The sequence below is a fragment of the Rana temporaria genome, chromosome 3 (genome assembly GCF_905171775.1).
Source record: "Rana temporaria chromosome 3, aRanTem1.1, whole genome shotgun sequence".
Classification (NCBI taxonomy): Eukaryota; Metazoa; Chordata; class Amphibia; order Anura; family Ranidae; genus Rana; species Rana temporaria.
Window position 1 is genome coordinate 393,779,025 of NC_053491.1, and position 23,803 is coordinate 393,802,827.

Consider the following 23,803-nt stretch of genomic DNA (forward strand, 5'->3'; position numbering starts at 1 on the left):
TGCCTTTGTATGTAAATCTGACCATGAAACAAAGCTTTGGGCCAGTTTGAGGAATCCTCGGTGTGCTGGTGACATTTCTTCATATTCTGAGGATTCCATGGTTCTCAGCCTATGGTCACTGCAGCTCCCATCAATACTAAATACCCATTTTATGAATGCATGAGTTAGTGGTTCAGAGATGACACAATCATGTGAAACGTGGTGTCTGTTCTAGCTTTATTCACATCTGTCTGACATAGATCAGCTCCTGCTGCAACTTCTCACCTTGTGACTTGCTACAAAAGTTGCCATATGATCACTGGGGGAGATAAGACTGTGTAAATGCTTCCTCCTATTTTCAGAAGACTAATGACATCTCAGCCTAGGAAATGTCACCTGACTTAGCCAACTGTTCTATAAAAGCATGCCAACATTTAAATTAGGCCGTATGCTATACTGTAACCACAAGGCAGGAGAGCAAGAATCCATGTAAGCAACCATTGAACTCAGATCCCACCTGACTGAGGGAGTGTCCAGAAGAAATAAGAAGGCAACAAGGATCCATCAAAAACTTAAATATCAGGATCTGTAAGAGTTACTTTTAATAGCAGGTAATTTTACTTACAGTAACTATGGCTAATGATACAGGTGGATAAGCAGCACAGAAGAAGAGGTCTAAGGAGAACAATTCATGTCACCATAGTTATATAACCATATGACATTTGTGACATGACTCTAGTTACGTCATTGGAGTGAAGCCCTGTACACACGATTAGATTTCTGATGGAATCTAATCCGATGGATTTTTTTCATCAGATATCCGATGAAGCTGACTTTCATCAGTCTTGCCTACACACCATCGGTTAAAAATCCGATTGTGTCCAACGCGGTGATGTAAAACACTACGACGTGCTGAGAAAAATGAAGTTCAATGCTTCCAAGCATGCGTCGACTTGATTCTGAGCATGCATGGATTTTTGACCGATGGATTTCCCCACAGATGATCGTTTTTTTCTATCGGTTTTTTAACCATAAGAAAATTTAAAACAGGTTCTATTTTTTTTCACCGATGCATAAAAAACGATGGGGACCACACACGATCGGTTCGTCCGATGAAAACGATCCATCGGTCCGTTTTCATCAGACAAACCGATCGTGTGTACAGGACTTTACTCTGACAGTATCATAACCATAACAGTATAAAGTGATGCAATGGAGTTTATGTTTCTACAGAACAAAGCTTTTAACACTAGAAAGCAAGAAAACGTTTGTAGTGAGCCCCAAAAAATCATTAATTTGAAGATTACCAAGTCTCACTGCCAGTCATTCTTGGTGACAGTTTATTGAGGACTAAACACACATGCAGGTTTAATGAAGAAAATGTGCAACTACCTACATGTACAGTCCCTCTGGTTCTTTGCAATTTCAAAGCCCGGACGACACTCGCAAGCTACTCCCACTTTTGGTGTCTCTCGGCAGATATGAGCGCAGCCATGGTCTTTGTTCATGCAGTTCATGCCTTCTGTAAAGAAACAAAGAAACATCAAGGGGGAGAACATCAATCAATTTATGTCGCTTATATTTTCATCTAAAGAGAAACTTAATTCGGAAAGCTGTGCTAAAAAAGGCAGACAAAGGGCAAAGGACTATATACCAGTATTGCCTGTGATTTCCCTGCAGCTGATCCCTTTTCCATTATTGACTTACCTTGCCTTGATCTGAACTGTGCTTCTGTGTGGAGGCAGCCATCTTGGCAGAGGCAGGGTTTTACTTCCTCATGAGAGCCACCAGTAAGGAAAACAGGCAAAAGTGCCTTACATGATTTCTTACTGTAGATATATAGCTATGAAGCTGTGGACACATGAGTGCCTAGGCACACTCATGTACCAGGAAGAGATCTGCTATTTTTTTTATGAAGAATACCAGACAAAAAGGTACTCACTGAACTGTATCTATGACAGAGATGCGCAGAATAAAACTACAAACACTGCCCCATAACAGGAAGGTGGTGTTCTGTAGTTCACATAGAGAACAATATAACTGGTAACAGTCAGCACAGTCAGAGAGCATGGGACGTTATCAGGTGACAAGATTTCTGGCAGAATCAAAGGGCATTTTTTGTACATACTAAAATGCTGTCAATGGTATATTTAACATACCAAAGGGAAGCAAATAGGTGAAAGTCATGGTTAATTGTTTAAAGTGTATCTAAACCCGAGACCTTAGTATTGGATAGAGTGGTAAGGGCTTGGAACCCTTGTCAGGTCCTGACTGGTGTTGGTTTCCGCTAGGGAGATTCACTCTCTATATTTGTCCTGGTGACCACTGTGCTAGAACAGATAGGGATGGAAAATCCCAAATCACTGCCCCCGGAATAAACATGTGAATATTAAATGTACTGACACCAAACATTCATGTGCTTCTTTAGTGGGAATAAGACTGGGAATGTAGGGCCTGATGCAAACCTCACTAACTGCCCCTTTTTATGATAGAGGTGGTTGCTTTTAAACTAGAGAGTGTGGACCATAGTATGTATGCCTCAGTGATTTGCAGCTATGATGTAAGAAAGTAGGTGTCTTAAAGGGCATGGTTTACTGTAACACATCTTTTCATGTAAATCTATCCCAACAGGTTCCTTTTAAATTAATTTCATGCATTACAGATGACTACTGGAGGGAGCATTTACAAATCTGTACCTGAAAAAAGAAAGTCACATGACAAGAGGCTGTCACAAGAAAAGATAAGCCAAGTGCACAGGCATCAGGATTTACATGACTGTCATCTCTAAGCCGTTATCTAAGTCCTGGAAGTAGATGGTGACCCCAGATGATGCCCGAACAAAGATGGAGGCATTGGCATGTTTCTGGCTTACTCTGGGTGCTTCCTCCCCTCTTTGTGATAGCCTGATACCCCTCATAATGGGTATATTAGGTGTGCAGACCTGGGAACTCAGAGCAGAGATATCCCCCACTAGAGTCCCAAAGGTATATACTGCATGTTGGTTTTACTCTACAGTATCAACCGCACATTAAAATATCCCTTTTGGGTAGACTGATACTGTAAATTTCATGATAAATCAATTTAGCAATTTAACTCTTCATTAAACTCCTTCTCTTCTCCTGACCCTTGAATTGGTCTATATAGAAGTATTAAACTGTGCAAATAAACAAAAACTATAAGAAAACTCAACAGCGTCCCAGATAAACTGAGGTTTCGGCGGGGGATTTAGAGCATAGTGTGAAGTCCTAACTATATCAGCCAGAGCCCCTTGGACGGCTGGAGACGTGACAGAAAAGATGGAGCAGGTCACATGTCCCTAGACAAACAAATAAAAGTCTGCTCTGCAGGGACATGTGTTTTCAATTTTAGAATAAAACAGGCCAGGTCAATGGACAATCACCCCCTGCAGATGGGATTGTGGTCTCAAGCACACGAGATAGTCCTCGCTCTGCGTGCACATCTGTCATGACACCTCAGAGCTGGGCCCTGTCTGGAGGCTCAGGAACATACATATGCGTCAGCGTATACAACTTTATCTTGTCAACACCAGGAAAGAGATGATTTGTAGGACTGGGAGGCTCAGAGGCCGAGGGGGAGGCTAGAATACTTTATAGCTGCCAAGCCGCAACCCCCCCCCCCCCCCAACCTCTGCCAAACACTTCCAGCACAAGCTTCATGGTCAAAACAAACAGAATTTGGGAACGTGGGATTCTTTTTTATTTCTTGTGTGTATTGGGACCTAAAAGTGTTCTTAAAGTGTATGTAAATCTTAAAACTGAAATAGCATTAATGTGTTCCTTAAAATAAACGATCACCGACATGTTGCCCCTTGTGCATAGTGGACCCTAAACTATGAAATATGTAGGGATCCCATCAGTTCCACTGTCTTGTCTAAGCAGACTTGCGCTGACATTCTCAGTTTGCCTGTTTGATCTAGCTGATCAGATTTACGGGACGGTATGCCAAGGTATAGCGCACCTGTACTCCTGTAGTCAGCTTTGTCGCCATGCCTCCCTACTCGAAAGTTGGATAGTGCAGTTGCATGAATAAAACCACTGAATAAGGCATTTAATTGATTTTTATAAAAATAAAAAATAAACGGATGCTATAGCTTGAGAAATCAATTTAAAAGACTGACTTTACAATTATTTGAACCTGTGTATGGCCAGTAGTTCTTATGAATCGGACTGGGCTGAGAAGCAAATTAGTCTAGCGCCCCCATAAAGCGGCTGCACTGCTTCCAGTATGCGGGTGGCTGGCATTCCGCAACTATGGGGGGGTGGCGCTGCTTATGTTTTCTGCTGCACCATTGGCATGGTTATATCTTCTTAGTCCTCTCCGTAAAATTTTCAGAAACTATAGGCAACATTTTTTTTTTTAAGGAAAGGTCCATTTCAGCATAAACAATATCCTGGATTCTACTATACCATAGGAACTGGATTGAACAATAAGTTATAGTGCAGTTGGTCAGTTTGAAAGTCAGGGACAGAACCTGGGGATGTCCAGACCTAGGAGATCAGGGTCAACTGTCACACATGCAGGTCATATGCTGTTGTCTTGGTTCTTATTCCCTGACTGCAGGTATCCTATCAAGTGGTCAAATTAATATTTGGTTGAAACAAACCCAGAAATGACCAGTGCAACGTAGCCAAACATTTCTATTATAAGATATCACTTGGACAGAGTCCTGTTCAGCCCTGACCTTGAAAAACCCCAATAATCACAAAGTAAATAACATTAGTAGACAGCCACAATAAAACACGTACAATGCAATCCAAAATCAAGCTATACTCCTAGAAAAATATATTTCCATTTTCTTCCAAACAACTGTATTTCCTGAATGTTCTGTACCGAGAACCTCAACTTCAGTTTAGTGCCAATGAAAGATGAAAGATGTAATAACTTGTAAATGTAAATTAAAATGTAAGCAGAGCGTTATTACACTTAATGGGAAAAAAAACCACTTAAAATAAATGAATAAATAAATAAAATACATTTTGTGATCACCTCCTTAGATCCAACTCTCACTTCTGTGCCATTTTAAACTCCATCTAGTGGCAGATAAATGTTTTTTTTCAAAGCATTTATGGAGCGCCAACAACTTCCATAGCACTTTACATACTGTATGCTCACACCAGTCCCTTTCTTCAAGCAGCTTACAATATGAAGTCTCTACCTCATATGCATACATACATGCAGGGCCGGTGCAAGGATTTTTGCCAACTCAGGCGAAGGTGCATTTTATAGCCCCCCCCCACCCCCCCGGCGCGCACGCAGGCACGCACAGGGCACAACACATCAGGGTACAGTGCACATCAGGGCACAGGGCACAGCACATCAGGGCACATGAGGGCACAGTGAACACCAGGGCATAGCACAACAGGGTACAGCACACCAGGCCACATCAGGGTAAAGGGCACAGCACATCAGGTCACAGTATATCAGGGCACAGCACATCAGGGCACACGACATTCAGGCACAGCAGACTGGGGCACAGGACATCAGGGCACGGGACATCAGGACATATGGCACATCAGGGCACAGGGGCACTTGGCGCACATTGGGCATATTGGCACACATCGGGGCACAGCGTTTAACTGGCAGCCAGTATGCAGGAAGCATCTGTGATAAGTTCTCTCTCATGTCACGCTGCCCTGGCGGCCTCTCCTCTCTTCTCGTTCATCCCAGATGATGTCACAAACAAATGGGGATGGATGAGAAGAGAGGAGGGGCCGCCGGGGCAGCGTGACATGAGAGAGAACCTATCACACACACTGCCAGTGTGGCTGCAGCGCTTCCCTCCCTCCTCCTCCTCCCCTGCACTTCACCGCCGCCGCCGCGTAGCCAAGGCAGACGAGACAGACAGTGAGACTGTCTGTCACACACACACGCTGACCTAGCGCCGGCCCTGGTCTTACCGCCCGCAGCGGCAGCTCTGAGCCCACAGACACACACACACACTCTACGATCGGGCAGGCGACTGTCCCGGTTACTCGCTCAGTTTTCCGCCCTGTTCCCCTGGCGGCGCTGGCGCTGTAAGGCAAGTGCCCATGTTGCCTTGCGCTAGCGCTGTCCCTGCATACATGCACATACAAGGGCCAATTTTGACAGCAACCAATTACCTACCAGCATATTTTCGGACTATGGGAGAAAAACCCACACAAGCACAGGGAGAACATGCAAACTCTATGCAGATAATGCAAAATAAAAAATATTTTTGGCTGAAAAAATAAGCACCACATCCCCATAGTAATAGAAGAACAGCACAATTTAGAAACGGGACTTTATAAGTGCCAAAAAGCCTCCTCTCAGAATAAATATTGCTACCATTATAAAAAGGTGAACTTTTTTAATACAAATCTGCTAAAAAGGACATACTAGGGGTAATAACCCTTAAAAACATAAATACCGGTATACAGATTAATTAAGACAGACATACAGTTATGTTTGTCCTTCTTTATCTTATTAGTGGCATTACCACTCATTGTGGTTCTAACATAATTATCCAATGGTCCTTAGCATTCATTTCTTGCTCTTCTGACTTGAACCGTCTCCCACATCTCTGCACTTTCCAGCATCTCTGACCGGTCCAGAGGAGGTATTACGTGCATCTCTCCTGATATTTGTTGATTTCTTATGCCCTCACACTATCTGAGTTAGTAGCTGTATAACATGAACCCAACAGTATAAAATAATGACGTAAATGTTCTTTGTTCATAAATTGTATATTAATGTATGTTTTTTGTATTTTTTCTAGTTGTTCAAACCATATATCCCCTAAACCCCTAAAGAAGCCATCATAGGCGAAACATGTCAGGCTAAGTTCCCTCTTGCTTCGATATATCTAATGTGTACTGCAGATTTGTAATAAAAAAATAAATACCTTTATATGTGTAGCAATATTTATGCTGAGAGGAGGCTTTTTGGCACTTATAAAGTCCCATTTCTATATTTTGTTGTTCTTCTATGCCGATAATGTTGATCACATGACCCATTCTATAAGGCAGTACCAGACAATTTGAACAATGACTCTACTCTTTAACCGGTTAAGCCCCGGACCTTTAGGCAGCTAAATGCCCAAGCCAGGTTTTGCGATTCGGCACTGCGTCGCTTTGACAATTGCGCAGTCGTGCGACGTGGCTCCCAAACAAAATTGGCGTCCTTTTTTCCCCACAAATAGAGCTTTCTTTTGGTGGTATTTGATCACCTGTGCGGTTTTTATTTTTTGCGCTATAAACAAAAATAGAGCGACAATTTTGAAAAAAATGCAATATTTTTTACTTTTTGCTATAATAAATATCCCTCAAAAACATTTTTGTTTTCCTCAGTTTAGGCCGATACGTATTCTTCTACCTATTTTTGGTAAAAAAAATCGCAATAAGTGTTTATCGATTGGTTTGCGCAAAATTTATAGCGTTTACAAAATAGGGGAAAGTTTTATTGCATTTTTATTATTTTTTGTTTTTTTTACTACTATTGGCGGCGATCAGCGATTTTTTTCGTGACTGCGACATTATGGCGGACTCTTCGGACAATTTTGACACATTTTTGGGACCATTGTCATTTTCACAGCAAAAAATGCATTTAAAATGCAAGCTTTATTGTGAAAATGACAGTTGCAGTTTGGGAGTTAACCACAGGGGGCGCTGTAGGAGTTAGGGTTCACCTAGTGTGTGTTTACAACTGTAGGGGGGTGTGGCTGTAGGACTGACGTCATCGATCGAGTCTCCCTATAAAAGGGATCACTCGATCGATGCAGCGGCCACAGTGAAGCACGGGGAAGCCGTGTTTACATACGGCTCTCCCCGTTCTTCAGCTCTGGGGAGCGATCGCGATGGGGCGGCTATAAACAAATAGCCGCGTCGTCGTCCCAGATCGCTCCCCGAGGTAAGCCACCCGCCGCGGGGGGGTCACGATCGGACCCCCGACCCGCTAGAAGGCAGGGACGTATATATACACCCATCTGCCTGTACGTGCCATTCTGTGGACGTAAATAGGCGTGCGGCGGGCGTTAAGTGGTTAATAGAGGTCACATTTGGTATAGGTTCACTCCAATGGTGATTTGATTGCTGCCACAAATACTGTAATGCCGCGTACACACGGTTTTCATGACGAGAATTTTTTTATTTTTTAACCAGTTCCCGACAGCTGTACGACTTTGTACGGCCGCCGGGTGGCTCTGAATCTCTGGGAGGCCGTGTTTTTACGGCCGCCCCTTTCCTCGTTCCCCGCGCGCGCTCCCGAGCGCGCATCGGGGAACTCCTGTACTGGCCGTGTCCCTTGGACACAGCCAATTACAGATCGCGGTAAATAGCCAATCACAGCGGCTATTTACAGCGCGATTCTGTGGCCAATGAGAGATGATCTCAAATGTAAACATATGAGATCATCTCTCATTGCCGGCTCTCCCTCCTCACACACACAGCGCGTGTGAGGAGAGAGAGAGTCTGTGAGTAAAAAAAAAGTATCTAATGTATCTAATGTGAAAAAAAAAACGTGCCCAATCAGTGCCCAGTGATACCAGTGTCCATCTGTGCCACCAGTGTCCACCTGTGCCACCAGTGCCCAGTGCCCACCTCTGCCAAGTGCCCACCTGTGCCAAGTGCCCACCTGTGCCAAGTGCCCACCTGTGCCAAGTGCCCACCTGCCACCTCAGTACCCAATCAGTGCCCAGTGATACCTGTGCCACCAGTGTCCACCTGTGCCACCAGTGTCCACCTGTGCCACCAGTGCCCACCTGTGCCAAGTGCCCACCTCTGCCAAGTGCCCACCTCTGCCAAGTGCCCACCTGCCACCTCAGTACTTTTCAGTGCCCACCTGTGCCACCTCATCAGTGCCTACCTGTGCCACCTCATCAGTGCCTACCTGTGCCACCTCATCAGTGCCTACCTGTGCCACCTCATCAGTGCCTACCTGTGCCACCTCAGTGCACATCTGTGCCGCCTCATCGGTGCACATCAGTACCCATCTCAGTGCCCACCTGTTTCGCCACATTAGTGCCATCTGAGCCGCCTCATCAGTGCCATCTGTGCCGCCTCATCAGTGCACATCTGTGCAATCATCGCACATCTGTGCCGTCTCATCAGTGCACATCTGTGCAATCAATCAGTGCACATCTGTGCCGCCTCATCAGTGCACATCTATTCCACCCCATCTCTGCCACCTCAGTACCCATCTCTGCCACCTCAGTACCCATCTCTGCCACCTCAGTACCCATCTCTGCCCATCTGTGTCGCCTCAGTGCACATCTGTGCCACACATCTGTGTGAAGTCGCCAGCAACAATGTCTAAGCGTCTCTATTCCACCTAGCAGGCATTTGCAATTATTGCCGCAAGTGACGAGAGCAACGGGGAGCTCTCGTCTTCCGATTCACAGCTGGATTCGGATTCGGATGTAGACTACGAGCCAGTCTACAGCAGTGGAACCGATACAGGCTCAGAGGGGGAAGATAATCAGCCCGCCAAAAGAAGGCGCTCTGGTGAGGCAGTGCCATCCACCAGCACCGTCATGCCATCCACCAGCCCCGTCATGCCATCCACCAGCCCCGTCATGCCATCCACCAGCCCCGTCATGCCATCCACCAGCCCCGTCATGCCATCCACCAGCCCCGTCGTGCCATCCACCAGCACCGAAGTGCCATCCACCAGCACTGCAGTACCTCGGCAGCAAAGGCCAAGGACCCATGCAAGCCTTCCCTATGCCCTTCAGTACCCCTTGTGGCTTCCTCCAAATTCCGGAGAAGCCAACATTCCCCCTTTTACTGCCCAGCCAGGAGTCCAGGTGGACACGGACAATTTTTCACCAATACATTTTTTCAATTTATTTTTTACTGAGGAACTGCTTTCTAGCATTGTGGCCCAGTGCAACCTATATGCCCAACAGTTTATTTCCAACAACCCCACATCGTCTTATGCCCGTCCCTACAATTGGAGAGATCTAACAGTGCAGGAGTTCAGAATTTTTTTAGGCCTCACCTTTTGTATGGGACTCAACCCAAAAAACGAAAAACATTCATTTTGGTCCAAACGCCCCATTTATCATATGCCCGTCTTTTCTGCATCAATGCCCCGAAACCGATATTTCACGATCATGAGGTTCCTCCACTTCAATGATAACACCCAGTGCCTTCCCCGAAATGACCCAAATTTTGACAGGCTTTTCAAAATTCGCCCCTTATTAGATTATTTTTCAGAATTATTCCCCCAAATATATACCCCGGAACAACACATTTGTGTCGACGAGTCCCTAGTAAAATTTTGTGGCCGACTTAAGATCAAACAGTTCATTCCAAGCAAAAGAGCCCGCTATGGGGTGAAGATGTACAAGTTATGTGAACGAGCCACAGGGTACTTGTATTCCTTTTTGGTGTACGAAGGGAAGGACACCCAGCTGAATCCCCCCCGATTGCCCAGACTACTTGGGATCAAGTGCAAAAGTTGTCTGGCAACTTATCACCCCCCTCCTGGATAAAGGATACCACCTGTACGTGGACAACTTCTACACGTCTCTTCCTCTGTTCCACAACCTGCACCGAAAGAAGACGCCAGCATGTGGCACCGCCAGAAAGAACCGGAAAGGCTTTCCTCAAAGCCTTGTGAATACAAAGCTGAAGAAAGGGGAATCGGCGAGTCTGCGCAACAAGGAGGTTCTGGCAGTGAAGTGGAGGGACAGAAGAGACGTGTACATGTTGTCGTCTATCCACAACGATTCCTTTGTAGAAACCCGCAGAAGGCGTGGCACCACCATCCAAAAGCCCACCTGTATCCGGGACTACAATTCGTTCATGGGGGGAGTCGACCTAAATGATCAAATGATGGAACCATATCTACCCACAAGACGCACGTACCATTGGTACAAGAAAGTAGCAATTTATTTTTTTCATTTGGCCGTCTACAACTCCCATATTATTTACCGCAAATCCACCCAAAACCCCCTACCCTTCCTTGGCTACCTGGAGGAAATTACCACTTCCCTGATATTCCCGAACGACCTGCCCCAACACATCCGATCAGATGTTCTAAGTCGGCTCTCCGAACGGCACTTCCCGGATAAGGTCCCTCCCACAGCATCAGGCCGACGAGCTCAAAAAAAATGTAAAGTGTGTGCCAGTGGAGGAGTCAGACGGGACACAGTTTATTATTGTGCAGAGTGTCCTTCACAACCAGGCCTCTGTGTAACTGACTGTTTCAAACGTTACCATACTAAACTAAAGTATTAGTTTAGTATGGTAAACGTAATCCTCCGTTCCTGCCTTCTCACCCCTTATGCCACTGCCTGCTTTGTAACTGACCCCGGCTTGTTATTGGACCACCCTTCTGCCTAATGATTTTGTAATACCGCTGCCTGATTTGGAATTGACCCTGAACTGTTTTTCGACCATTCTTCTGCCTAACGATTCTGTACTGCCTCTGCCTGATCTGGAACTGACCTCGGACTGTTTGACCATGCCTTTTGCCTGCCTCTTGGACTGATCTTGTACCCTGCTACTGGACTAGTGGGATTCAACACAGGGGTCTCACATATGTGAGGGGCGCCAGAAAAGTTTTTCTGGATGAAGAAAACTTTTTTGTTTTCTCATGCTAGATTAGGGTCTGGTTGCCCGGAGGCTTCAAAGAGATTTGGGTGGGAGAAGTCTCTACCCCTGTCCCCATTCTGTCCTGAACGAGGCCCTCCTGCTGCCTGTAGGACCTATGCCATCATGCCTCTGCCTGTTGCATGAACTGACCACCTGCAGTATCCCTGCCTGGACGTTGCTGACCAAGTCCCTGCCTGCTGCCTGGACCAGTGCTATCCTGCTGTGTAGAACTGCGCTACTATTACCAAGGTAATCTTTTGTTTACGCTTTGCTCAGCATAATGTATTTTGGGGTGTAATTCTTGGTATGTGCATGCTATGTGTCTCTGGAACACCTGACGGTGTTCCTTGCATGTTGGATCTCTATATGTGGTCAGGCTGTGTAGAAGTCTCACACATGGGGTATCGTTTTACTCAGGAGGAGTAGCAGAATGTATTTTGGGGTGTCATTTTTGCTATGTACATGCTATGTGTTGGAAATATCTTATCAATGGACAACTTTGTGTAAAAAAAATGCGTTTTCATTTTTTTTCCACATATTCCAAAAACTTCTGGAAAAAAATGAACCGTTCAAAAGACTCATTATGCCTCATAGATTATACGTTAGGGTGTTAGCTTTCCAAAATGGGGTCATTTTGTGGGTAATTCCATTGTCCTGGTGTTCCAGGGCCTTCTAAATTGTAATAGGTTGTCAACTAGTTAGATGTGCAATTTATGCTCCTAAAACCCCTGATGGCGCTCCCTGCAGGTTGGGCATCGGTATGTGGCCAGGCAGTGGAAAAGTCTCACACATGGGGTATCGTTTTACTCAGGAGGAGTAGCAGAATGTATTTTGGGGTGTCATTTGTGGTATGCACATGCCATGTGAGAGAAATAAGCTATTACAATGACACTTTTGAGAAATTTTTTAAATAAAAAATAAAAATCTTAATTTTGCAAAGTGTTTTGGGAAAAAATTACAACTTCAAATAACTCACCATGCCTCTTACTAAATACCTTGGGATGTCTACTTTCCAAAAAGGGGTTATTTGGGGGGCATTTGTACTTTCCTGGCTTGTTAGGGTCTCAAGAAATGAGATAGGCCTTCAAAACATCAGGTGTGATCAGATGTGATCATTTATTATGATTTGCACTATAGCTTGTAGACTCTAAAACTTTCACACAGACCAAATAATTTCCCAAAAATTTGGGTTATTTTTATCAAAGACATGTAGCAGTATAAATTGTGGCCAAAATTTATGAAGAAAAATTAATATTTTGCTAAATTTTATCACAGAAACTAAGAAAAAAACATTTTTTTTCTAAATTTTCGGTCTTTTTTCATTAATAGCGCAAAAAATAAAAAACACAGAGGTGATCAAATACAACCAAAAGAAAGCTCTATTTGTGGGGAAAAAAAGGACAAAAAAATCATTTGGGTACAGTGTTGCATGACTGAGTAATTGTCATTCAAAGTGTGAGAGCCCTGAAAGCTGAAAATTGGTCTGGTCAGGAGAGTGTTTAAGTGCCCAGTATGGAAGTGGTTAATTAGTTGTGAAAAACGGTTGTGTAGGCTCCAGAGCATTTTTCTCGATGCAAAAAATGGCCGTTAACGCGCAAGCCCAGAAGCAAGTTATGAGACAGGGAAATTAGCATAAGCAGCCCAAAGGGTGGTGCCATTCGAATGGAACATCCCCTTTATAGTGCCGTTGTACGTCACCGCGCTTTGCTCAAGCATTTTTTTCACGATCGTGTGTATGCAAGGCAGGCTTGAGAGGAATCACGTCGAGAAAAACTTGACATGAATAACAGTTGTGTGTACGCGGCATAAGCCCTGGTAGAACATCTACAAAAAGTGTTTTATTAGAAATAGACAGAGAAAAAGGCTGAGGAGTCCATTGAGTTTAATTGTTTTGTGAGGGTTTTTATTTTTTGTTAACTTTATTGTCTATCGATCTATGTTTGTCCCAAGCATGTTTGAAACCATTTACTGTTGACTGTCGCACTACCTCTAGCATCAACTACCCTTTCAGTGAAATAATACTTTCTAATATTAGTTTTGAACTTTCCTTCAGTTAGTTTGAGGTAATGTCTTGTGTTCTTGATTTTTGGTTTCATATTGAAAAAACTGCCCTCCTGAACTTTATTCACCCCCCTTAATGCATTTAAAGGTTTCAATCAAGTCTCCCCTTTCTCTTCTTTTTTCCAGACTGTACATATTAGGTTCCTGAAGTCAACAACTATTGACAACGTGGGCTCACATTAAGTGAGTGGCCTGAAGAAAAAAAAACTGCAAATTTTGCCAATCAAAACCGCTAACCTTCCAACTTCCCAACCAAGGGTCGGCACACGAGTTAAAGCAGGATTCCGTAAGTAAATGGTAAATGTGCTGTTCCAGTCCCCTAGACAGAAACAAGCTTTCCTGCCCCCAGACAGTAACAAGCAGTTAACACTTGCAATGTGAGCTTTTAGTTTTTCTGACATTTGGCCTAAAGCAGTGTTTCTCAATTCCAGTCCTCAGGCCCCCCCAACAGGTCAGGTTTTCAGGATTTCCCTCAGATGAAAAGGCTGTGGTGATTACTAAGGCTGGGTTCACACTACTACACTACTTTCATCCTACTTTGCTCTGTGTTCAATGTTTTCCTATGAGAGCGTCTTGTAGCGTCCTACACAAGTCGGTCCGACTTTGAAAATGCTCCCTGTACTACTTGAAAGTAGTGTAGTAGTGTCTGAGGCTGGGTTCACACTACTACACTACTTTCATCCTACTTTGCTCTGCTACATTGGTCCTACATTTATCCTACATTGGTCCTACATCCATCCTACTTTCATGAACAGGATACTACTTTGGTCCGACTTCAATATTATTCAATGGGCCTGAAGTAGGATCAATGTAGGACCAAAAGTAGTACAGGGAGCATTTTCAAAGTCGGACCGACTTGTGTAGGACGCTACAAGACGCTCTCATAGGGAAACATTGAACACAGAGCAAAGTAGGATGAAAGTAGTGTAGTAGTGTGAACCCAGCCTAAGAGATGAGACCCTAAGGCTGGGTTCACACTACTACACTACTTTCATCCTACTTTGCTCTGCTACATCGGTCCTACATTTATCCTACATTGGTCCTACATCCATCCTACTTTCATGAACAGGATACTACTTTGGTCCGACTTCAATGATATTCAATGGGCCTGAAGTAGGATCAATGTAGGACCAAAAGTAGTACAGGGAGCATTTTCAAAGTCGGACCGACTTGTGTAGGACGCTACAAGACACTCTCATAGGGAAACATTGAACACAGAGCAAAGTAGGATGAAAGTAGTGTAGTAGTGTGAACCCAGCCTAAAGAACCAATTTCAACTTTGGAAAATTTGAGTCTCCAAGTACAAAAACAAAAAAAGTGGGCAGCGCCGGAGAAAAAAATAGCTAGGTAAGAAATGCTTTAACCACTAGAAAGCAGATTTTGCCTTTTTTGATTGGAGTCCCTTTCACCTGTTGTAAGTGCCAAGTCCTCTCTTTTTCAAGCTGCTGAATCCAGCGGCTGCCTTGTAAAGCACACCAGGCCTGAGCTCTCCAAGGCAAAGTTCATGGGTGCATGAACCAGGGAACAGACATTTGTGTTTCGGTAAAGGCTTTTTTTTTTCTCCTCTTCTGCAGCAACAATGGCAGACTGTGCTTTGCTAAAGACGCGGTTCCTATAGAAACACCATCAATAACATTTTCTGCATCACTTTGCTACAAGCTCGCCATTAATGCGCAAAAGGAAAAACCATTATCTCGCCAGCAAAAGGAAAGCTAGTTTAGGCTCATCAATAGAAAATTATGTAAAAAGTAGGTGAAAAAAGGAAACTTTTTTTTAAAGGGGGGGGACTTTTCCCCCCTCCTCCCTTCCTACTGTGAATAATTGTCTCTGGAGGAGCTTTTAGTTGGCAAAACAAACAATTCACGTGGATGAAAGGGTCTAGCGGGGCAGCACAAATAAATTAGTTTGAATGACCATCTCATGCAATGTTCTTTGGGACATCAAAAGAAGTTTAACAAATGTGTCAAGCACAAATCTGTCACTTTAAGGGGCATTCGAGGGCCTGGACTTCAACTTCTCCTCCAATATATTCCATTAAAGAAAATTTCTATAGTCTTTAACGTCAGAGCTGTAGAAATACAACTTATTTAGGCATAATGGGGGGAATTTACTGAAACTGGAGCAACCAGAATCCGGAGCAGCTGCGTATAGTAACCTTTAACATTCTAAACACAGCTTGTTAACAGAGTTTGTAAAGGTTCAGATTTTTGGTTTTGCATGAATGTAAAAACCTTTAACATTAAGAAACACTTTAAACTTTGAAAATGAAAGCTAGAAGCTAATTGGTTGTCACGCATAGCTGCTGCTCCAGATTCTGGCTGCTCCAATCTTAGTAGATTCCCCTCAAAGTTATTTGGATCCTTTTGCTCTGTCAAATATTCAATCGAAAGGGTTTTGTTATATCTGTTTAAAAAGTGAAAAAAAAAAAAAAAAAACTCTACTGCCAAAAATCTTATGAGCTAACAAATCCCTGTATCAAAGTAAAGAGAACTCGCTGCTCCAGGTGAAATGGATGAGCCTGATGGAACCTCCGTGAGTGCTAGCCCCGGGCCCACCTCCGTGAATAGTATAAAGGTAAGAAGAAGCGGCGGCACATCACGTTAGTTCGAAATGCCATTTAATAAGAAACACAAAGTGGCACCGCAGGACACCAACAAGTAGTCTGGGTAGACTTTTTTCACACAATAAGATTGTGTTTAATCAGGTTTAAACCTTATTGTGTGAAACGTGTCTACCCAGACTACTTGTTGGTGTCCTGCGGTGCCAGCTTGGGTTTCTTAATAAATGGCATTTCGAACTAACGTGATGTGCAGCCGTTTCCTTTTACCTTAACAAAGCTCCTTCTATCCTATGTAAAAGTGTTTGTGCCAGGCTATTGGCTACTCAAGCCCAAGCATCACATCCTGTGAGAGAGAGAAAGCCACATTGCTCCCTATACCCGAGGCATCGGCTATATACGAAGGAGCAGTCAGAGCAAGAGAGCATCAGAAGACTACAGGGAGCATGACAACCAGAACAGGAGATTATGGTTAAGCAAAAGATCCTCTCAATGTGCTCTTATTATTGAACTCTTGAAAATGTTATTTTCCCCACCCTCACTAACCCGATAACGCGCCATTCTCTTTCCATATGGGACAGGCTTAAAACACGTTCTGGTCTACAATACAGTCATAAACCCATGCGCTCTTTCCTCCGAACCCTGGCACTGACCTCTCCCTCCTCTTTTTTTCGCATGGTCCATTGCAGGTTTGAGCTCGCAAATTTATATCTGCTAGTAAAATAACTCCATTTCCATCCCTATGCGAGACCTTTGGCATTCCCTCATTGGAACTCTACCATTATATCCAAATTAAACACTTTCTTACCCCCCTGATTCCATCTGACTCCTCTGCCCCATAACTATCCCTCTTTGAGCGCACCTCTAAATCTGATCCCCACAGAAGAGGTCTTATCTCTGATTTGTATAGATGATTGTTGGATCCAACACACACTTGCACCCCCTCTTACGTTGCTAAATGGGAGAAGAACCTCACCCTAGACCCGTTGACTGGAACTATATATGGGAAGCTACCAAGTCAGCCTCATAAAACATTGTTGCCTTAGAAACTAGAAGCCACTTTCCCCTGGGGATAGTCGCCTCCTCCTCCCTAACCCTTTCCTTTACCTCTTCACTATTCTGCACCTATTCTCTTTTCCTATGTACTCATCCTTCACATGTCCCTCCCTTCTCTTTTATGATTTACCAAAGTCTTTAACATCCTATATTTAATGATCCTTAAAATATAACTAAAAGGCAAAACATTTTTTTTTTTCGTTTTTTGATAGAGTGAAGAGGGATTAGAACACCTGTCAGATTGTATTGCTGTCTGTGCCCCAGTTAGTGAGATTTACCATCTCTATTTGCCCTGTTTACTAAGATCATTATAAGTGAAAGTAAAAGAAAATCACACATTTTGGGTTGTCCCCAGAAAAGTAATAGGGGGAATCTTCCAATGGGAACACTAGTTCTGATGACCTGGGGGTCCCCAAGGAATTCCCTTAATTTGTAAGGATTTACTTTCACTTCCTGTTTGGCTATGGGACAGAAAGTGAAGGGAAGTCTCCGCAATGGGACACAGATGGCAGAAAAAAAAATCTGACAGGGGTTATAACCCTCCCTTACGCTTTCCAAAAGGAAAACATTTTTTTGCCTATAGTTCTACGTTAAGGTTCACACTTACCACACCCTTATTGTCCCTCCCAGGCCCTGCCACTTGTGGTTAGGGGCATCCGCGGTATTCCGGTTTCTATCTCACTCCCAGACTACAATATATTATTCTTCTTCTGGTTATGTTTTTATCCACTACCTTAAATTACTCCATGATTTGAGCACCACTTGTCTAATGAACTCCTATTATACTGTTCTTGATGTGATCACTCCATTACTATGGTTGTTCCCATTCTCATTTCAAATTAGGTTGATTGTACCCATCTTCTTCGACTCAATGTTTGAATGTGACATGTTCATTGTGTCTTGTCCTTTTCCTTTCCAATAAAATATTTAAAACAAAAAATGCCATTCTGACCCTCCTAACTACATATAGCTACTAGCAAGCTCATGCAGCAACGTTTTGAATGCCTGCAATGCATCACAGAAGCCAAAGCGGGCTTGGCTTAAACTGGTTTAGTGGCAATATATGGAATAGCACAGGCCACACAAACACAATGTTCTCCACAAGCCTCCTGACAGGGCCACGGAGACACCTTATAAAGTTGCTGGCTGTCACAGGATGGGTTCTACATTTCTGAACTCTACATTGATTGTTATTTTACACTTAGGGCCAGATTCTCATACATTTACGTTGCTCCTGGGCAGCGTAACGTATGTGATTTACGTTACACCGCCTCAGGTTTACAGCCTGATTCTCAGAACACTTACCTGTAAACTTGCGGCGGTGTATCGTTAAATCGCTCGGCGCAAGCCCGCCCAATTCAAATGGGGCGGGCACCATTTAAATTAGGCGCACTCCCGACGTGCATTGCGCTAAATGACGTCGCACCGACGTCATTTGCTTAGATGTTAACGTAAATGGCGTCCAGCGCCATTCACGGACGTCTTACTCAAACGACGTAATTTAAAATTTCGACGCAGGAACGACGGCCATACTTAACATTGGTTGCCCCTCATAATAGCAGATGAGGAGTTACGACGGCGCAAATGGTGTTGCGCCGTTGTAACGCCTTTGAGAATCTGGGCCATATTGTGCAGCACCGTCACTTTTCAATAGTTTGACTCTATGGAGATGCAGGTAAATCGCAAGCAAGACAGGCCAGGAACAGTTCCCCCGTTAAAGAGGAAAGAAAAGCAGCATCAAGCTATTTCTATTTATACCACAGAGAAAAGAAAAAAAGAAACGTGGAATGGAAAATAAACATTAAAATCAGCAATTATGTCTCTGAAAAATACCTTCTATGTGTGAGTGAGGGGCCGTTTATTTGAAATGTAAGTACATATTTCATTTTAACGGGGACCAGGCTGACAGGAACAGCTGGAGTCAGGTTCAGGAAGGAATACCCAGACAGCAGTCCATGTTCAAGCCGCACAGCTATGCTAGTGATTAGATGCCAAGATCATTTCCAGGGACGCTTTGCACCCAAGCCCGACAACCTTAATACTGTCTTGGAAGGACAAATAGAGATGCATATTAAATCAGAGAGCACCTATGGTGCTTATAGAGAATTTAGGAGCACTCCGATATGAAAATAACGACTAGCTCTTGCCTCATCCCTGCAATGCTAAATAATAAATACATTTATTCTATATAACAAAAAGGTCCTAAGGGTTATTTTCAACATTCTGTAGAGAATTCAAGAGCAGTCTGATATGCAAACAGACACCTGCTCTTGACCCACCCATGGTCAGTGGACTTTGCAGCTGCCAAATAAGGTATTTAACCACTTAAGGACCAGAAGGATTTGCCCCCTTAATGGCCAGGGAATTTTTTGGGAGAATTTTGGAAAAAATAAATATTTTTTACTTTTTGCTATAATAAATATCCCCCCCAAAAAAAACGAATTTCTTTATCAGTTTAGGCCGATATATATTCTTCTACATATTATTGGTAAAAAAAATCGCAATAAGCGTATATTAATTGGTTTGCGTCAAAGTTATAGCGTCTATAAAATAGAAGATAGATTTATGGCATTTTTTTTTTTTTTTACTAGTAATGGTCAGCAATTTATATAGCGGAACTGTGACATTGCGGCGGACCGATCGGACACTTTTTTGGGATTATTGACACGTATACAGCGATCAGTGCTAAAAATAGCCACTGATTACTGTATAAAGCTCACTGGCAAAGAAGGGGTTAAATGTGTTCCCTTATGTGTGTTCTAACTGTGGGGGGATGGGACTGCCTTGAGGAGGAGATCGATCGCTGTTCCTAATAGCAGATATGTCTCTCCTCCCCTGTCAGAACAGAGATCTGTGTTTACATTGACAGATCTCCGTTCTGTCTCTGTCAGGAGCGATCGTGGGAGGCCGGTGCGCATCGGCTCTGGCGATGCACCCACTAGAGCTCTTAAGGTGGCCGACGTACCATGACGGCGATTCGCCCAGGGTAGCCAACCTGCCACAGTATAACTGACTGGTCCTTAAGTGGTTTAAGAATATGTGAACCCAACATTTTATACTCCTGATGTGTGCCTGCTGTACATTGTACTTGTATGAAAAAGGATCCTGTTATATTTGAATTGTGAAATCCCTGGTGTTTCTGCCAGTATCTCTGCTCTCCTTTTAAAAACTGACCACACTAAGCAGGAGAATACACTGTGGTCAGTTCCCTAGCTGAGCTGGGAACTCAGCCTGCTCTCCTCCAATGATCAGACTTGTCCTGACAAACCCCTGCACAGCCATTCGCTGGGAAGATCAGTGTGCTTTTGGTTTCTTCACCCCTAGCGTTAATGCAGCTGAGAATAGGTGGAAGGTATGTGATCGCTTATAAAAAAAAGGGAGAGAGATCGATATAGATATACATCGATATAGAGATATATATATATATATATATATATATATATATATATATATATATATATATATATATATACACACACACACACACACACACACACACACACACACACATACATACATACATACATACAGTGGGGATCGAAGGTTTGGGCACCCCAGGTAAAGATTTGTATTAATGTGCATAATGAAGCCAAGGAAAGATGGAAAAATCTCCAAAAGGCATCAAATTACATATTAGACATTCTTATAATATGTAAAAAAAAAAGGTAGATTTTATTTCCATCATTTACACTTTCAAAATTACAAAAAACAAAAAAATGGCATCTGCAAAAGTTTGGGCACCCTGCAGAATTTATAGCATGCACTGCCCCCTTTGCAAAGCTGAGACCTGCCAGTGTCATGGATTGTTCTCAATCATCGTCTGGGAAGACCAGGTAATGTCAATCTCAAAGGTTTTAAATGCCCAGACTCATCTGACCTTGCCCCAACAATCAGCACCATGGGCTCTTTTAAGCAGTTGTCTAGAAAACTGAAACTGAAAATAGTTGACGCTCACAAAGCTGGAGAAGGCTATAAGAAGATAGCAAAGCGTTTTCAGATGTCAATATCCTCTGTTCGGAATGTAATTAAGAAATGTCAGTCATCAGGAACAGTGGAAGTTAAAGCAAGATCTGGAAGACCAAGAAAAATATCAGACAGAACAGCTCGCAGGATTGTGAGAAAAGCAATTCAAAACCCACGTTTGACTGCACGATCCCTCCAGAAAGATCTGGCAGACACTGGAGTTGTGGTACACTATTCCACTATAAAGAGATACTTGTACAAATATGGTCTTCATGGAAGAGTCATCAGAAGAAAACCTCTTCTGCGTCCTCACCACAAAAATCAGCCTTTGCAAATGAACATATAGACAAGCCTGATGCATTTTGGAAGTTCTGTGGACCGATGAGGTTAAAATATAACTTTTTGGCCGGAATGAGCAAAGGTAAGTTTGGAGAAGAAAGGGTACAGAATTTAATGAAAAGAACCTCTGTCCAACTGTTAAGCATGGGGGTGGATCAATCATGCTTTGGGGTTGTATTGCAGCCAGTGGCACAGGGAAAATTTCATGAGTAGAAGGAAAAGTGGATTCAATAAAATTTCAGCACATTTTGGTAGGTAACTTGATGCCATCTTTGAAAAAGCTGAAGTTAAAGAGAGGATGGCTTCTACAAATGGATAATGATCCTAAACACACCTCAAAATTCACAGGAAATATATCAAGAGGCGTAAACTGAAGGTTTTTGCCATGGCCTTCACAATCTCCTGACCTCAACATAATTGAAAATCCATGGATAGACCTTAAAAGAGCAGTGCGTGACAGACAGCCCAGAAATCTCAAAGAACTGAAAGACTTTTGTAAGGAAGAATGGGCAAAGATACCTCAAACAAGAATTTAAAGACTCTTGGCTGGCTACAAAAAGCATTTACAAGCTGTGATACTTGCCAAAGGGGGCAGTACAAGATATTAACTCTGCAGGGTGCCCAAACTTTTGCAGATGACATTTTTTTGTTTTCTGTAATTTAGAAAGTGTAAATGATGGAAATAAAATCTAACTTTTTTTTACATATTATAAGAATGTCTAATCTGTAATTTGATGCCTTTTGGAGATGTTTCCATCTTTCCTTGGCTTCGTTATGCACATTAATACAAATTTTTACCTGGGGTGCCCAAACTTTCGATCCCCACTGTATATATATATATATATATATATATATATATATATATATATACATATACATATACACATACACACATACACACACACACACACACACACACACAAATATTTTGCCTTGCATTTCTATTTTAAACTGAATGGGTGTTTTACAAGGTGTTTTAAAGGGTAACTTCACTTTCATGGTGGAAAAAAATAGCAAAGTAAAAGACCGCATATACAATTGCGACAGAAGTCTGCAATAAGATACAAGTTAGATTTCAGGCATCCCCTGCAACAAAAATTTCATTTTTGGTGAGATACTTTCAATAGGAAATCATGTCTAAAGGGATGAAGGCCCATCAGCTTTTCTCTTTAGAGCCCTGCAGGTGCACAGCTGATTGATAATTATGAAACCACTCCCATTAGACTCACTTTCTCACATGGACACAGACAAACACACAGGGATTTCTTTAGAACAGCAGGTAGCAATCTTGTTAAAATCCTTATAATGTACATAGATCACACAGGGAGGAATGTTTTTTTTCTCATCAAAAGTGGAGTTACGCTTTAAAGGTATGATACGCACTGGTAGAAAATAAAATGTAAATATATTGGACATATACATAAAATCGTACTCAATTGTGTTATTTTTTACACAGGTCAGGACATTATGTGGATACTGTCATATAAGAGTTAATTTATAAGAAAGCAGGGAAAAAATACAGTAGATACAATTTTTCATTCACAAACCGCCAGAGTTGTTGGATCACAAGGGCTGCACAAGGTATTGAAATTAGGGACAATTTAAGTGCAAAAGGAGAACAGTCAGAAAGCAAGGCCGCTCTCATTGAATACATCTGGAGAAATAAAAAGTGTCCTTACACTGGCCTGCCACAGCTTTCAAGTTTGACCTAAAAGAAGCCTTTGTAGCAATAAGCAATAATTCATCCTTTATGCTAGTTGAAGCCTGGACTCCTTTCAAGGAAAGCCTGCCAATTCCACAGAATTTATTCATAGAGGTTTTAGAGTGTGGCTGTCCGAGCTCAATTGTACTGAGGCCCTAAGCTTGCAAGCCATGTGGCTACAAAGTACTCCAGACAAGAAGCCAATATCAAACACTCTCTCTATGGAACAAGTAAATACAATTTATAATTCGCTGCTAATGGTACCCACCTCCTTAAAGTGGACCCGGCATCAGAAAGATTTTGTTCTTGTATGCCAAGAAATATGTACGTTTAATACCTACATGTATTAATGTCCCCTCACAGATATCACATTACTCCCTATGGTAATGCCCTGTTGGTTTTACCTCAAGAAGGATGGAGCCATCTTTGTTCAGGAATTACCCCGGATCACCATCTAATTCCTGGACTGAGATGCTGTCTCTCTCAAATAGTACAGTCATGTAAATCCTGGTACCTGTGAAGTTTACAGTTCTTGGCTGTATTTACAAATGTCTGACAGATTGACCTCTG

The 23,803-nt window shown here is 42.9% G+C and overlaps 1 protein-coding gene across 2 annotated transcripts in view; it reads right to left on the minus strand.

Annotated features, from left to right (window-relative positions):
* Positions 1-23,803, minus strand: part of SCUBE1 (signal peptide, CUB domain and EGF like domain containing 1) — a 345,627-nt gene that overhangs the window by 146,643 nt on the left and 175,181 nt on the right. For both annotated transcript variants that reach the window (XM_040345826.1, XM_040345825.1), the window contains exon 5: positions 1,376-1,501. In XM_040345826.1, the coding sequence (XP_040201760.1) occupies positions 1,376-1,501 (126 nt within the window). The remainder of the gene's footprint in view (positions 1-1,375; positions 1,502-23,803) is intronic.